Raw genomic sequence first — 15,449 nt, 5'->3', positions numbered from 1 at the left:
ATGGCTAGAAAAACTTCTTTTTGTTCAGGGGAAGTGAAGTAAGTGCAAATTTTGGCTAACCACATAGGACAGAGAGTGAAACCCCAGCAACTGAACATATACAATGACGCGATTCCGTGGGAAGCAATCTTCCCTAAGTTGACCCTCATTAAGGACAATAACCAGGTCTTTGCTCCTCAAAAACAGATTGTTGAAAATAAACAGTACTTTCTTTAAGTGGAACCCCCATTTCTTCACTGTAGCAGAGACATGCTTTAGTGTTTGTTTGCCTCTAGAAAAAACAGCAACTCATTTCAAACCTGCCTGCTGAAACAAAATCACAATCCCTAAAGTAACAGTCTGTGGATTCAGGAATCTTGAACTATTAACAAAGAAAATTTGATTTTGTGCAAAAGAAAGATGAACATTTTATGTGAGGGACCTAAAAGGTACATTACCTGCTCCTTGTTTGATGACAGGAGCGGATGGAGGTGGTGGTTTCTTGGGTCTCTGAAAAATAAATCAATCAAAATTATACATGAGACTGTTGGCAAGCTGTAGTATAGCAGACAGACCACAGACCTGGTTTTCTATGTGCAGTATGAACAATTTAGAAAACCTCTCCAAAAAAATTGAGCAATTCTGCCTCTGGGGACACCAACTTTCTTTTGGCACCTCTAAATAAACACTGAAGTAAATTCAGTCAGCAAAACAAAACTCAGATCAACAAGTGAAACGCCATTTCCCCCTTTCTAAATTTATAATAGTCTTCTGGAAAAACCCAGCTCAGCAAAAAATGGTTTGAAACCAGCAAGCACAATGGTGCCCCTACACTGAAACCAGATTTAATCAGCTGAATAACCAAGTGGTTCAATAAGAGTCACCATGAAGACTCAAGATCAGATCTGGTAGAATGTGTGGTACCATCAACTAAATGCAAACCAAGAGTATACTGAAGTCTGGCAAGTTCTCCACTTTTTACCTTTCTTTTCTTTTTTAATCTAAATTAGAAACAATTTTATTTTACATATCAATCCCAGTTCCCTCTCAATCCCATCCTCCCATGACCCCCACCGACCATCATCCCACTCCCCAGGGAGAGTGAGATCTTCCATGGGGGGGGATCATCAAAGTCTATCACATCATTTGGGGCAGGGACTAGGCCCTCCCCCACGTATTTAGGTTGAGAGACTATGCCCCTGTGGGGAATGGGCTCCCAAAGTCCATTTGTGCACTAGAGATAAATACCGCCAGAGGCCCCATAGCCTGCCCAAGCCCCCCAACTAACACCCACGTTCAGGGGGATTGGTTCCGTATTAAGCTGGTTCCCCAGCTGTCAGTCTAGGGTCCCTGAGCTCCCACTTGTTCAGGTCAGCTGTTTCTGTGGGTTTCCCCAGCATGGTCTTGACCCCTTTGCTCATCACTCCTCCCTCTCTACAACTGGATTCCAGGAGTTTGGCTCAGTGCTTAGTTGTGGGTATTTGCTTCTCCTTTCATCAGCTACTGGATGAAGGTTCTAGGATGGCATATAAGTTAGTCATCAATCTCATTATAGGGGAAGGGCATTTAAGGTAGCCTCTCCACTATTGCTTAGATTCTTAGTTGGGGTTATCCTTGTGGATCCCTGGACATTTCCTTAGTGTCACATTTCTCTTTAAACCTATAATGGCTCCCTCTATTAAGGTATCTCTTTTCTTGCTCTCCTCTATTCTTCCCCTGACTCAGTCTTCCTGATCCCTCATGTCCTCCTTTCCCCTCCTATTCTCCCCTCCTCTTTATCCTTCCTCCCTCCCCACTTCCCCCATGCTCCCAATTTGTTCAGGAGCTCTTGCCCCTTTCCTCTTTTTACCTCTTTCTATGCTGAGGCTAGAAGCTCATTTATCCCCTACATAGCGGTTACACCCTACAACATGTGATAAACTGGAATAGATGTGGGGTTTTCGAATTGGCCCACTATTTCTTTTTCTATTGACCATTGTTACTCTGCAGGTGATAGAAGTAGCAGTGAAATCAATAGCATTCATCCCTGAACTGGTTTCAGAGTTTGTGGGCTCTTCCTTGTCACCCAAGATTGACTGTTAGGAGGGAGATGGGCAAAACTGAACTGGCTAAACATTTCAGTGGTTGGAGAACGCAGCCATATGTCATCTTGTACAGTGATGTTAAGGGAAAGGGGAGAGCCATCTAGCATGATAGCACTAAGGAAGAATAGGAATGGAGAAGGTTGGAGTGTATGTGTCACATCACTGTTGACACTCCTTGCCCTCTCAGGCACCATACATTTGTGGTTCTAAGAAAACTCCACAGAGAATCTTCTGGTTTCCAAAATGTACTAGTGTGACATTACCACAGGGAACATGAATGGCAGATTCCCAGTCTCCACTCTGACTTATCTTTCTCTGACAAAGCACTGGGATATAGAAAGAATTTGTTTCAGATAAAACCCAGAGAAAACTGTACACACAAGGAACTTGGGTGGTGGTGGTGATGGGCAGCATAGCATGAAGGCTCTGAATTCAACAACTTTTCAGCCTGTTTCTTCATTAGCTGGTAATTCCAACACATTACTCTGAGTAAAGGCTATAGCATGGTAGGCAAGAGAAAGGCTCTGAAATCTGAAGATCTGTACAAATCTCTACTATTAGCCAAGGACAATGACAAACAACCTCACCTAGCTCTTCTTTCTCATCAGTAAATGGCCATTAATATTATCTTCCTCTTGGGAGGAGGTGATTTTGCAAGAAGAGTTAGTAATCTTTGACTTAGGCAACTCATGTAGCAACTCTACCAGGAAGTGATATCAATATGCCCATGCTGCTGTTGAAATAATTGAGAGAAAGTCATTTCCCAAGGTCAAGCTATTATTAAATGGGGTAGAGGGGACTGGGAATAAAGCCCAGGGTCATTTGACCCACAGCATATTCATAACTACTATGGCCTGAGGCAGGCCACCAGGCAGGCATAATAGAGCACACATGGAACTCATCCAAGTGCAGGCAACTGCATGATGGTCAGATTGGGAGGAGGAAATGGTTATCAGATTTCAGCGGCAGTTAGAGCTCAGCTAGGCTGTGTCACATAAAAGTAGAAAGACTGGAAAGGAGTATGGTTAAAGTGGTGAGCTCTGACTAGCAGGATCATGTGTGTACATGCCCATGTATGTTTCCTCCTCAATGTTTCCCTGGACCGTATGTGTAAGCACAGACACATAAACTTTATTATGAAAAAGTATGCTGCTCTCAGGGGCTCCTTCCCTCACAGACAGGCCCTGCACTGAGTGGGTGTGTTTGTGGCTGAGGGTATCCCAATATTCTATTCCATTTGTCAGCCTTTGCCAGTACTCTTATTTACTCTGTCCTTTGCCTTCCTTTTCTGTTTTGGTATAAACTAGACTGGAGACAGATCTTTGTTTAACTAATGAAGTTATTGCCGAAGCCTTGCCATTTAACCTTCCTTTACCTCAGGATCAGAGTTACTGCTTATTCATGAAACTGCCAACACCATATGGCCTAATTCTTGTCAGCCAAGTCCCAACAGTGCCTACCTACTTCTGGATGTCTTTCTTGCTCCTTGCTGGTTCGAAATATTCTTTTATTTTTAAAAGACATTTTTATTTATTTTGTATATCTGGAAATATGTGTGAGCTTGCACACATGTGTCACAGTATGTATGTAAAGATCAGAGGACAGCTTGTGGGAGTTGGTTCTCTCCTTCCACTGTGTGGGTCCTGAAGATCAAACTCATGCTGTTAGGCTTGGAAGCAAGCACCTTTACTGGCTGAGCCTTCTCTCTGGCCCTAGTTTAAAACATTCTATAAACAATGGCACATAAGCCTCCCTATTGGAAGCGGTTACCCAGAGATATTGACTCAAACTATGTGGGGGTGGGGGTGGAGAGAAAGACAATTACAAACTATTATATTTTCTGATTACTGGGCAATGTTAAAATAAAACAAAACAAAATTGTAATGTTGTATAAGATTTGTCATGTAACAGATACATGAATTGTGACATGGCAAAAAAATGGGTGGAAGAATAAAAGGAAAGGAAAAAGGTTGGGAGGGTGGTTGGAAAGCATTGCAGTAACAGACTATGTGAAAAGTGGTCCCAGCAAGTATGCCTGTGAGTGAGGCAATGGCAGGAGGCAGAAGTACACATTTATGATGAGCGTTGTGGCCACTGCAGAAGCAATTAGGACACACATTTAAAAGGAAGGGATAGTTTGTCAGCTGTGAACTATCTGTCCTATATGTAGCACATTGGCTAGGCACTGGCCAGCAGAGGGAGTTTATACCCCATCCCCACCCCCTTTTTGGACTGAACACTTTCTCTGGTTTTGCTAAGTGTTTAACAGATTATAATTACATCATTTCCGCCCTTCACTTTCCTCCCTCCAAACCCTTCCATATACCCCCCTCCTTGCTCTCTTTCAAGACACATACAGCTCTAGAACACCTTCCCAACATTGAATTACTGCACATGGACCTACTTTTAAATTTTAATACAGCAAAATGGTGATGAGAACCGAAAAGGCAGAGCAGCAAATCTCTAACAAACATGGTAATAATAATAATAATAATAATAATAATAATAATAATAATAATAATAAAAGAAACATAGGAGTTGATGGTATTCAAAGAAATAGAGATGAGCAGACAGAGTTGATTTTCCTCAAAATGTTCAATTGTGGCTGGATAAAGGAAATGGGACTGGGAATCCATAGGTCTAGGTGAACTCTGTGGAATTTAACAGCCACACAATACTAACTAGCTCCTGTAGTGCATGAACAGTGACCTCCTTCAACCCAGGCAAGGATTTGAAGTCCTGTATTTTTAGTCAATCATTCCATGTATTCTCTTATTCCCCTCTCCATGATGAAAGTACAGTACCCCAGTTCCAAACTCAGGTGGCCTTAGGCTGCTCAGTTTCTAGGTAAGAGCTGAAAATACAGCAGTGGATGTTGGGGCCATAAGGTATAGGAGGAATGCCCACTGCAATGGAGAAGATGAAGATCAGAGGGACTGTGACAGTCACCTGGTAGCAAAGGGGGCCTAGAAGCCTTTATCATGTGCTGTCCAGACACTGAGGACTTATTTTTCAAAAATCAAAACACAAAAAAATGCCAGTAACAACAACAAAACCCCGTGAACCAACATTTCCTGATCTTTAGTAGAGTCCAAAGCTTTCTGTGGTCTCATGTATTTAGGGCACATATATCTATGTGTGTATATGTTTACCTCTGCCAGCATATGGAGCTGCTGGTTCAAATAGAAACAACCTGTCACCCTTCAGGGACAAAGCAGCTATATTTGATTATTACCATTATAGTACCAGAAAGGAAACAGATCTGAATGTCCCAGAGTAAGGAATTGCTTCCTGTGGAAGGATTTCAAAACCAACTCTCCCCTTGTTTTGACAACACTTGCCTATTCTAACCCAAGAACTTGTCATCTGGCTCAACTGCTTTGACTGGCAGGAACTGTAATCTGTGGTTTTGTGTTATCAACCAGTTTGCAGCTCCCCAAAGCCCTGAGATATGCTTTGTTAGAAATAGCCTCAGGGCAGGCCCTGCTTAACCTGTTTGATATTGCTGTAATGGAGCAACTAAGTCTGAGTAACTGATAAAGAAAATAGGTTTATTTGGGTTCTTCATTTTGGAAGTCCAAGAACGTGGTGTTGGCTTCTCATTTGCTTATAATGAGGGCTTTGTAGTAGGAAGGAAGAGGGAAGGGTAGCAAGTACAAGCAGATGCAGCCCATGCACAAGAGAAACCAAAGTGTGATGCCAGGATTGCAACCTACTTTTGTGAAAACCAATTCGATCTCAAGAGAATGAACCAGGTCTCTCCAAGAATATATTAATCAATTCATGAAGGTGATACCCCATAACCTGTCTCCTTTTTGCTTTGTTTTGGGTGGTGGGAATTGAACTTAGTACTTTATACATGCTAAGCAAGCACTCTATCACTGAGCTATATTCCCAGTCCCTAAGTACTCCTTAAGGATTCTACCCCTCTCAAAACTGTTACATAGGCTACCAAGCTCCAACATGAGTTTAGACAGGGCTAAGTCCTATTTGAATTCTAATGAAGTGGCAGGACTTGGTTAGGGGATTAGGTAAGCAAATCTTAGCTTGATTTTTAGCCAATTTAGACCTAGAAACACCTCATGTATCAAGCTAAGCTAAGAGACTAGAGGGGACACAAATGGACTTTTTCAGACCAGGGTACCCATCACAGCTCTAGAGGAACAAGGGAGGCTCTCTCCTGCCATCACTACCACATCTGGAGGACTCACTATACTTTAAAAGCATGGAGCTTGGGCAATGATCTGAGTGATAATGTCTACCCCAGCTCCTCTGTACCTTCCAGAGTCCAAACAACTTTCTTCCCTGTCACCTGCACAGGAGATCCCAGAGAACCAACCCTTACATAACCTGCTCTTGGGAAAGTCTCTTGTTGGTTTCCTACCTCAGTCTCTAGCCTCATGGTATGACTCTGTAGTCTCCCTCCTGGCTGGATCAATCCAAATGGATGGCCTACTAGGTAGTCATCTAGGCTCTTATGTAGAGCTTCCTTCCAATAGGCTGTCTGAGCTTTATTCCACCCAACACACCCTGCAAGTGATAGGTTAATTATATGCCCAGATCCCATGTCCAGTGGAAGAACTTGGGCATCCCTTTGTCTGGGAACTGGAATGTGACAGAAGACCAGCTGCATGCATCCCTCCATCTAGTCTTCCTTTTATTTTATACTAGTACAAGAGGGGTCAATCAACAGGAGAGGAAGGGCAGAAGAAAAAACAGGTCTATTTGACACCATAGGACTAAAGAACAAAGCAATCCTATCTGCCAATTTTATACCATGTACACTTTAGTCGCGATGAAGGAGAAGCTTGGGGTATCAGCTTAAAGAAGTTCTGACTGGGCAATGGAAGATCAGCCCTATAGATAAGGATATGACAAATGAGATGTTCAACGTGGGAGAGCACAGGCTGTAAGTACTGCCAGGGAAGGAAGAGGTGACACTATCTGGGTGGCCTGGGGAAAAACAATTGAGGCTATATCAAGAGGCCTAACTTGGGTGACACAGATAGCTTTGACAAGCCCATTTCCTGTGTATGAGACCACCCAGAAAAAGTAAATATACAAGATAGATATATTTTAAGTAGATTATTTTCCCCAAACTGGTTATTTGGAGGCATATATTTATTTCTTTTGTAATTTACTGGCCACATTTAGAACTTATGAAATATTACAGGAGCCATCTGAGGGCTAATGGACATGCCTAGGAATGAATAACTCCTAAGAGAAAATTTATAAATTGGGTTGTCTAAGAACTTAAGAGAATTTATTCAGAATTGATGCTGCAAAACTCATCTGTGGTGGATTAAACATCACTGGAACTCCTTTTGGATAAAATTTTGAATTTATAATAATGGATAGACACAGAGATCTGAGAAAGTGGGAAATCAAGTGATCATATCACAGTTTGTCTGGAGAGTGGTATGATTAGGGTAGTGGTCAGCAGTTACTTTAAAATGTCTATTCATTCCTTCATGCTCTCTCCCATCCTGATGTGTGGGTTGCATGCATACACACCTTACATTCACGTAGAGATCAGAAGAGGGCATTGGTTGCCTGCTGCCACCTCTCTCCACCTATTCCTTTGAAGTGAAGTCTCATGTTTCCTTGTCAGAGTTGGAGTTAGGCATGTGAAGGATGCCTGACTTGATTATTTTTTGGAAACAGGGTTTCACATGTCCTAGACTGAGTTAAAACTCAATAAATATCCACAGATGCATTTCTAGTCCTCTTGCCTCTACCTCCTGAGTGCTGGGATTATATGTGAGGTAGTTTGAGTGTAATTGGACCCCATAATCTCATAGGGAGTGGCACTATTTGGGGGTGTGGCTTTGTTGCAGTGGGGATGGCCTTGTTGGAGGAAGTGTGTCACTGTGGGGGTGGGCTTTGAGGTTTCCTATGCTCAAGATACCACCCAGTGTCTCAGTCCACTTCCTGTTGCCTTCTGATCAAGATGTAGTCATGTCTGCATGCACACCGCCATGCTTCCTATCATGATGATGATGGAATAAACCTCAATCAAACATTTTCCTCAATTAAATGTTGCTGTAGTTATGGTATCTCTTCACAACAATAGGTACCCTAAGTAAGGCAAGAGGTGTGCAGCATCACATCCAGACTATGCAGTGTCAGAGGATCAAAGCTAGGACTCTGCATTATTGGCAAGAACTCTGCCAATTGAACTGCAATCCCAGGCCCTGGTCAGTGGTGAATATGGGGGAAAAACAGAGCTGCTGAAGCTAACAGTACAATACTCTTGCAACAATTGTCTGGGTTTAGCTGAACTCAGCATATGACTCCCTTGGCAAACCTTCTCCTTCCATGTATGAGAAGGGCCTCAAACAATACCTGCCAGACTTAAGAAGAGCTAACTCCTCTCACATGGGCTCTTTGCTTCCCAGATAAATCTGGATATTTTATGTAACCTGAGTCCTAAGAAATTAGACCCAGTGAGGTGGGGGCAAATGCCCAAGACAGGCAGACCCTTGTCTTCAAGACTGGCTAATATCTCTAAATTACTGTTGTAAATAGCAAGCTGGCAGCCTGCTGCTTGTTTAAATCTGGGAGTAGGAAATGTGAGGCTGAATCACAGTGGCAGAGACAGACATCTTCAGGGCAGGTTTATGAGTCCCTGTGATGGAGAGGCAAATGTTTCACTGTGGTATATTCACTAGGGAAACCCCTAGGGGAGCCTTAGAGGTGTCCATTTGGGACATAGCACCAACATGCACTGGAATGGCCATGCAGCTTCTGGTGATCTGCCTGCTTCTCTTACAAGGTTCACAGCCTGAGACATTCCTAAAACACTACCCTTCAAAAGCATTCTCTTTCCACTTCTAATCATTGTCTCTTCTGACATCAAGACGCTGTTCCTACTAGTCTCCAAATCAGTTCTCGTTCCCTGTTACACTTCACTAACAATGACAGCACACGCACCTTGCTTCATTAGAGCTCTCAGAATACTTCATTTCCCATTCTGATGCTCAATTGTACTGTCAAGGCTCAAAATAAACAGCGACTGAATCTAGGTTCTCTCATAAATAGCTTACATAATTGCTTTAAAATATGCACCACGAGATCAATGAACACTCTCTCCTAGAATACCTTGAGGAAAAGCCAGAGTGCTTGTCATATTGGAGAAAGAATCTGCTGAGCATTCTCAAGAAGAAAGTCCACCAGGAATTGCAGAAGGCCTGATGGTGACTCTTTTGAGTCCACATCCTGGCAGAAATATGCCAGCCTCACCAGCATGCCCGGGTGATGCCTGCTGAGTCAAGAAGCCTGCTGTGGGAGAAATGTCATTTGCTTCTGTCTATTCTGATCATTGCAGACTGTCCTCTTTTCTGGGTGAATTACTGCAAACCCAATTTCTGGCAAGACAAGATGACATCTGCTGAAACTGGTGGCATAATGTTTCAGACACCATCACCCACACAGTGTCTACATGCTAATGATTCTAATCATCTTTATACTGTCAACTCAGCAATAGCAGCTCCTGGCTCCACCACATTGTCACCAACTCACCAATATTCTAGGTACAGCAATAGAGGCTGTCATACTGATGGATGCAAAGCTGGCCTGCTGTTTTTTATAGGCAAGTGGGGATGAAAAGGGATGCTCTACCTTGAAATTTCAAAAACCTAAATGTCATATTAGACAATCACTTTTCAGCTAGGCATGACTTTATCTGACAGGTATGACTGTGAATTCCCTGAAATTGACTTTTCTGCTTCATAAGGATGAAATTTAAAAAGGAGATGATGGGTGCTTGTCTGAGGTTGCAGATGTCCATGGGGCTCCACAAAATATGCATGCCCCAACAAGGAAGCCACACCATGTCTCCTCAATAGTAACAACTTCACTCTCCCGTGGAAGTACTTCCCTTAATATCTTACATAACAAAATGCTTCTAGAACAGTACACTGTAGAGTCTGTCTCGCATGAATGAATTCAAGGCCACAGCAAAATAAGACCAGGAATTTAAAGGCAGATGACCACAAAAGAGGCAACTGAGGGTTTTGCTCATTCATTAGAAAAATGGTCTAGTGTTTACCTTAGTCTTTAAAATCATGTTCCTGTCATAAAAATGACAAAAGGCATACGTTGACTAGCTAGATTTAGTCTTTCCATGATGTAATACACAGTAAACTCTTGGAATCTGTGATTTATTTGGTTACATGACCTCCTATGGACATCAAAACCCACTGGTACTATGATCAAACCCCTTATATAATCGTATATTGCTTGCACATAACCTAAATTCCTCCTCCTGTTTACCATAAAATAACTTTTAGATTACTTATAAGTAGCTGTCACTGTATTGTTAGGGAACAATTTTAAGTATCTGTATGTACAGCAATGGCATTTTTAAAAGGCAAATTTGAAGACAGCTTTAAATACTGACCAGGTCCATAGTCAGGTTCCCCAGGAAATGACCTAGAATCAAGCATGGCAAGGGCTTAAGGAGGAAATCCCACAGTCCATGGTTGATTCAGCCATGGATGTGGAGTCTGTGGCTACATCAAACCATCATGTTACATAGCAAATAATTACAATTCAATCTTCCAGCTTTCCTTTTAAAAGCAAACCACAGTGCCTCAGTCAGAACCAATAAGAAAATAACACCTAACAGAATAGTCCAAGGAGGAGAAAAACAACAAAGCATTTTCCAGACTCACAAAGACCAGTGAAGGGGTTAGAGAGACGGATCAGTGGTTAAGGACAGGTGTTGCTCTTGCTGAGGATACGGGTTCAGATTCCAGCACATACACAGTAGCTTACAACCATCTATAACTCAGTTCCAGGAGATCTGACCTCCATGGGCACCAGGGATGCACATGGGGGTACATCTATGCTTACAGGCAGAGACTCACACCAATAAAAATAAGATATATAAATATTTTTTTAAAAAACTGAAAAAATAACAGTGAAGAAGGATGCCACAAGCTATGTGGATGGCCCCATTCTTCAATTACTCAGGCCCAGTCATACTGACAATCCTTCAAAAAGCCTTGAATGCCAGCCTTGCTGCTCAACTCTGAGTCAACCAGGATAGAAAACTGTGTACTTCATTTCCCTTTATCTACCATGATGACAAGCTCAGATAAAAGTTTCCAAAAATACTAAAGGAATGACTGAGAAATCCAACATAATTGTCAGGCGACAGATCCAGGAAAAAATATGAGAAATAACATGAAGATTGTGTGATTCTTTGCTTGGTTGTCTCTATAAATCTATTTTACATATCACTGGGTATCTTTTTAATGGTTGTTCATCAAAATTCTTAGCTTCATTTGGATTCTCAGGGAAATTAACCAAGATATCAAGAAAACTGGGTTGATTGGTTAGCTGAAGCAAAAAGAACCAATGTTAGTGGTTTAGAATTACTTCATATTTGTGGCTAGTTGTTCCCTACACTTGCAGATAGTAATTAAAACAGCCAGAATGGTTAATATATACAGGGCAACCACTACTAGACACACTTTGAGGTATCTCCCAAGATTATGCCCTTAGATCATCAAATGAATTTGTCATCCAAGGCCATAATTTCAATACAGTTTAATAGCTTGCATTCTTGGGGTGTTTATGTTAGGAATGTGTTATGTTCTATACTTGTTGTTCTGTCTTGGTATTAGAAGCAGAGCACTGGAGAATATAAATTTCACTTCCTCAGGGTGTTTTGGAACCTTGGTGCTCAAAGTCTGATCAATGGACAATGCTAACATCACCTGGGCATTTGTTAGAGATGCTAGGCACATACTAGCTTTAAAAAAATACACACATTCGTATAAACAGCATATGTACCACTAAATAGTGGTTTGACAATCTACTAGCACTGTAGCTATCCTTCCTGTAGCTCTGGTGATGTAACAAAGTCACTGAGATGGTTAATATTGTCAAATTAACAATATATAGAATTACTTAGGAGACAAAACTCTAGGTATTTCTATTAGGGAGTTCCCCTCTGGTTCCTGACTTGATATAGTTCCACCAGCTGCCTCAATCTTCTATTGCCATGATTTCTCCACTATGATGGGCTGTGAGCCAAAATAAACTCTTCTTTTCATAAGTTGCATTTGTCAAATACTTTGTTACAACAACTAAAAGTAAATAATACAGTCAGGGTTAGCCTGGTCCAAAAACAACCCTCCTTGGGCCCAAAGAGGCCCTAGGCCAGAAAAGGTTGGCAAAAGACAGGCAAATGCCGCAGTAAAGGGCTGCGAGGTACAGAACAGGCTGGACAACAGCTCTACACTTATACTGTAAAGACTTTCCAGTTTTCACCATTTTTGTTATATCTTTAGCAGAGAAACAATATACAAGGAGTGAGGCAAACAAATGGGTCTTCTAAACAGCATCATCATCAAACCAGCTCCCACAAAGAAATAGACAACCTGGATGAGACATGTACAAATATGCACTTAAGTATATGTATATACAGATGCATAAATAGTATAAAATTAGCAGGCTGTGCCCTCCATTCTTAGTCTCAAAATGTGATTTTTAGCAACTTTCAATACTGGCTACTTCAGCACCCGAAGGACTATGCTATGCAAACCATGAGGTGTCTACTTACCAATAGAGTACTCAGGGTTCCCACAGTTTTCCTGGGAATTCCAATGTGCCAAGTACTGCTTTAAATGTTCGATATACATTAAGCCAGAGATAACTTTACAAGCTGGAAACTGGATTGAATAATGGTCTTGTTCTATGGCAGCCAGGAACTCAGAACCCAAGCTCGTTAAACATTCAAATGTCAGTGCTCTTTTGTTTTATACATCCTAAGTCTCATCATAGAAGCCAAAATTCTGACAGAATGGGAGACAGTGAAATCAAAGCCAGGGAGACTTACATTCCCTTCCTTGTCAAAGTCTGGTGGAAGTAACTTCACGAAGTTATCAGGGAACACTCCTCGTCTGCCATTGAGCTCTCCTTCCCACCAGCCTACATCGATGCAGTCCTAGAAACAGTAGAATGGAAAGTAAGAAATGGGGCAGAAAGGTTTGGTATCCTGATGTGAGAGAATAGAAGCTCTTTCCTTTTATTCCCCTTTTGTGGTGCTGGGGATAGAACCTAGGGACCTATATGTACTAGGGAAATGCTCTACCTTTCAGCTACATGCCCAGCCAAGAAACCCATTCCTTCAGGGAGTTATCAATGTGACATTTTTACTAATTCAGTATGGAGTGCAAAGTCAGAAAGGATAATAGATGCTACACACTGAGATTCAAAACCCAGTTGGAATTTTAGGTGCTCAGTGTGGTTGTTTGAAAGAAAATGGTCCCCAATGGGAATGGCACTTTTAGGAGGTGTGGCCTTGTTGGAGTAGGTGTGGTCTTGTTGGAGAAGTATGTCACTGTTGAGGTAGGCTTTGAGGACTCATATATGCTTAAGTACATCCAGTGCCTCAGACTACTTCCTGTTGCCTATGGGTCAAGATATAAGAACTCTCAACTTCTACTCCAGCACCATGTCTACCTGTATACCACCATGCTTTCCACCATGATAATAATGGAAAGAACCTCTGAAACAGTAAGCCAGCCCCAATGAAATGTTTTCCTTCATAAGAATTGTGGTGGTCATGGTGTCTCGTCACAGCAATAGAAACCCTAACTAAGACACCCAGAATCTAGTTCTTTTGTTTATTTTATCTTCATTTTGTTTTTTTTTTTGTTTTTGAGACTGAACCTCATGTATCAGACTGGCCTTGAATTATTATTGATCCTCCTGCCTCCAACTCGTGAGTGCCAGATTTCAGGTATGTGTAAATCATCATGTCCAGCTTAAAGTTGGCTTTCTATTTCCTTCAGGATGAGAGGACATGGATTTTTCATTTTAATTTTACTGGAACAACAGTATTTTGTTAATTGCCAAGGTGTCTTAGAAAACACCAGATGCATAAATAACCCCTTTGATAAGAGTGCCACAATGTTTGTCAAAGTTAAAAAGGGCTTTGTGACAACCAGTCAAGAAAAAGAAAAAAAAATCACATTTCATTTGAGCTCATTAACACGTAGGTCTTCATCTTCTATGATATCAACAGGACACAGTTGTCTCTATAACCAAGTCACCATAACCTAGTCATTCATTTAGATCTCTTTGAATAATTTCTATTCCATCCACCCATCAAATGCTTCTTGAATAGCTATTTTGTGCTGTATGCTGAGCCAGTGGCTGTATAGAGGGTATTGAGCAAGACTTGCAAGACATTCACTATTTCCAGGCTTCCAGCCTGAGATCCTTTGGCACTTAACCCCAGGCCTCAGAACCACTCTTAGCCTTTCCTCTTTTCAAATCATTGCAAGTAAACTGCTCTAGGTCCTCTGAGTCCAGTACCACTTCTGTGATCTAAACCAAGACTCAGCCTATATATAGCAAAGCTCCTCTATTCCTTTCCAGTGCATGTACAGTATACATATCATTGTCAAGAAAGTGTGATGCCCTTGAGTTAAAATAAAACTGCAAATGTCTAGCTGAAACCCAAATGAGTGAATGATTTTCAGGAAGTTCTGGCAACACAAACCTTTAAAAGTTATAATCAAAGTAATATGCTGGCCAAGAGAGGGGATCATTCTCTGGGGGTTGTGGAGAGACCCCATCATCCTCTACAACAGGGATAGAGACGAGGACAGTAGGGTTCAAGCACCAGATTTAGATCTAGAGAGCCATGGATCTGTGGCTTGCTTGTAACTTTCTAGATCAGATGTTCTAGCAAGGTGAGCTACACATCATATTTTCTTTTACGCCTCTCAGCCCTTTGTACAATTCCCCACATGATAAATATGCACACTGATGAAGTCCCTAAGATCTGTAATCTCTTGCAGTCCAATATTTAGATTATGCAGACAATATGGTTTAACCCCACTGCAGGGGAAATCATCATCTTCCCCTCCCCCTGCAGGATTGCTGACAAGGGAAAACTTGCCCTTTAGCATAGAACGAATATTTTAGAGATCAGTCTTTGGTTACAAACTGAAAAGTCTAGACCTAACCAACACTATAAAACAACATATACTAGAAGTCCCAAGTTCAGATTTATCCAGAGAAAATCAATGATTCAAAAGACTTCCAACAAGAGAGAACATTGATCTTTCTGGAAAATTACAATAATTTCAGGTAAATAGTGTGGTTCTGCCCCTTGTTACATCATCCTCTAAACAATCTAGCATCGATTCCAAAAAAAAAGGGATGGTAGTGGCATAACTCCATAGCTTCTGACGCTGCTATAAATGTCATCAATGGCATTAGAAAAACTTACAAAGGATGCAAGGGGGTGGATTTTCTTTACCATGAATCAATCCTTAGAAATTAAGTCTTTCAATCTAGACGATTCTGCTTCTAAGGATATTCCTAGAGCATTCCCCCTCAATCCTCTTTGTGCATGTATTC

The 15,449-nt window shown here is 41.5% G+C and overlaps 1 protein-coding gene across 1 annotated transcript in view; it reads right to left on the bottom strand.

Annotated features, from left to right (window-relative positions):
* Sh3kbp1 (SH3 domain containing kinase binding protein 1) overlaps positions 1-15,449 on the bottom strand; it is a 339,181-nt gene that overhangs the window by 58,318 nt on the left and 265,414 nt on the right. The window contains exons 9-10 of the mRNA XM_027432702.2: positions 12,913-13,020; positions 438-489 (exon numbers count right to left, since the gene is read on the bottom strand). Coding sequence (XP_027288503.1) covers positions 438-489; positions 12,913-13,020 — 160 coding nt within the window. The remainder of the gene's footprint in view (positions 1-437; positions 490-12,912; positions 13,021-15,449) is intronic.

This window comes from Cricetulus griseus, chromosome X (genome assembly GCF_003668045.3).
Source record: "Cricetulus griseus strain 17A/GY chromosome X, alternate assembly CriGri-PICRH-1.0, whole genome shotgun sequence".
NCBI lineage: Eukaryota > Metazoa > Chordata > Mammalia > Rodentia > Cricetidae > Cricetulus > Cricetulus griseus.
The sequence above is the reverse complement of the archived record's forward strand: the minus strand, read 5'-3'. Positions and strand labels throughout refer to the sequence as shown.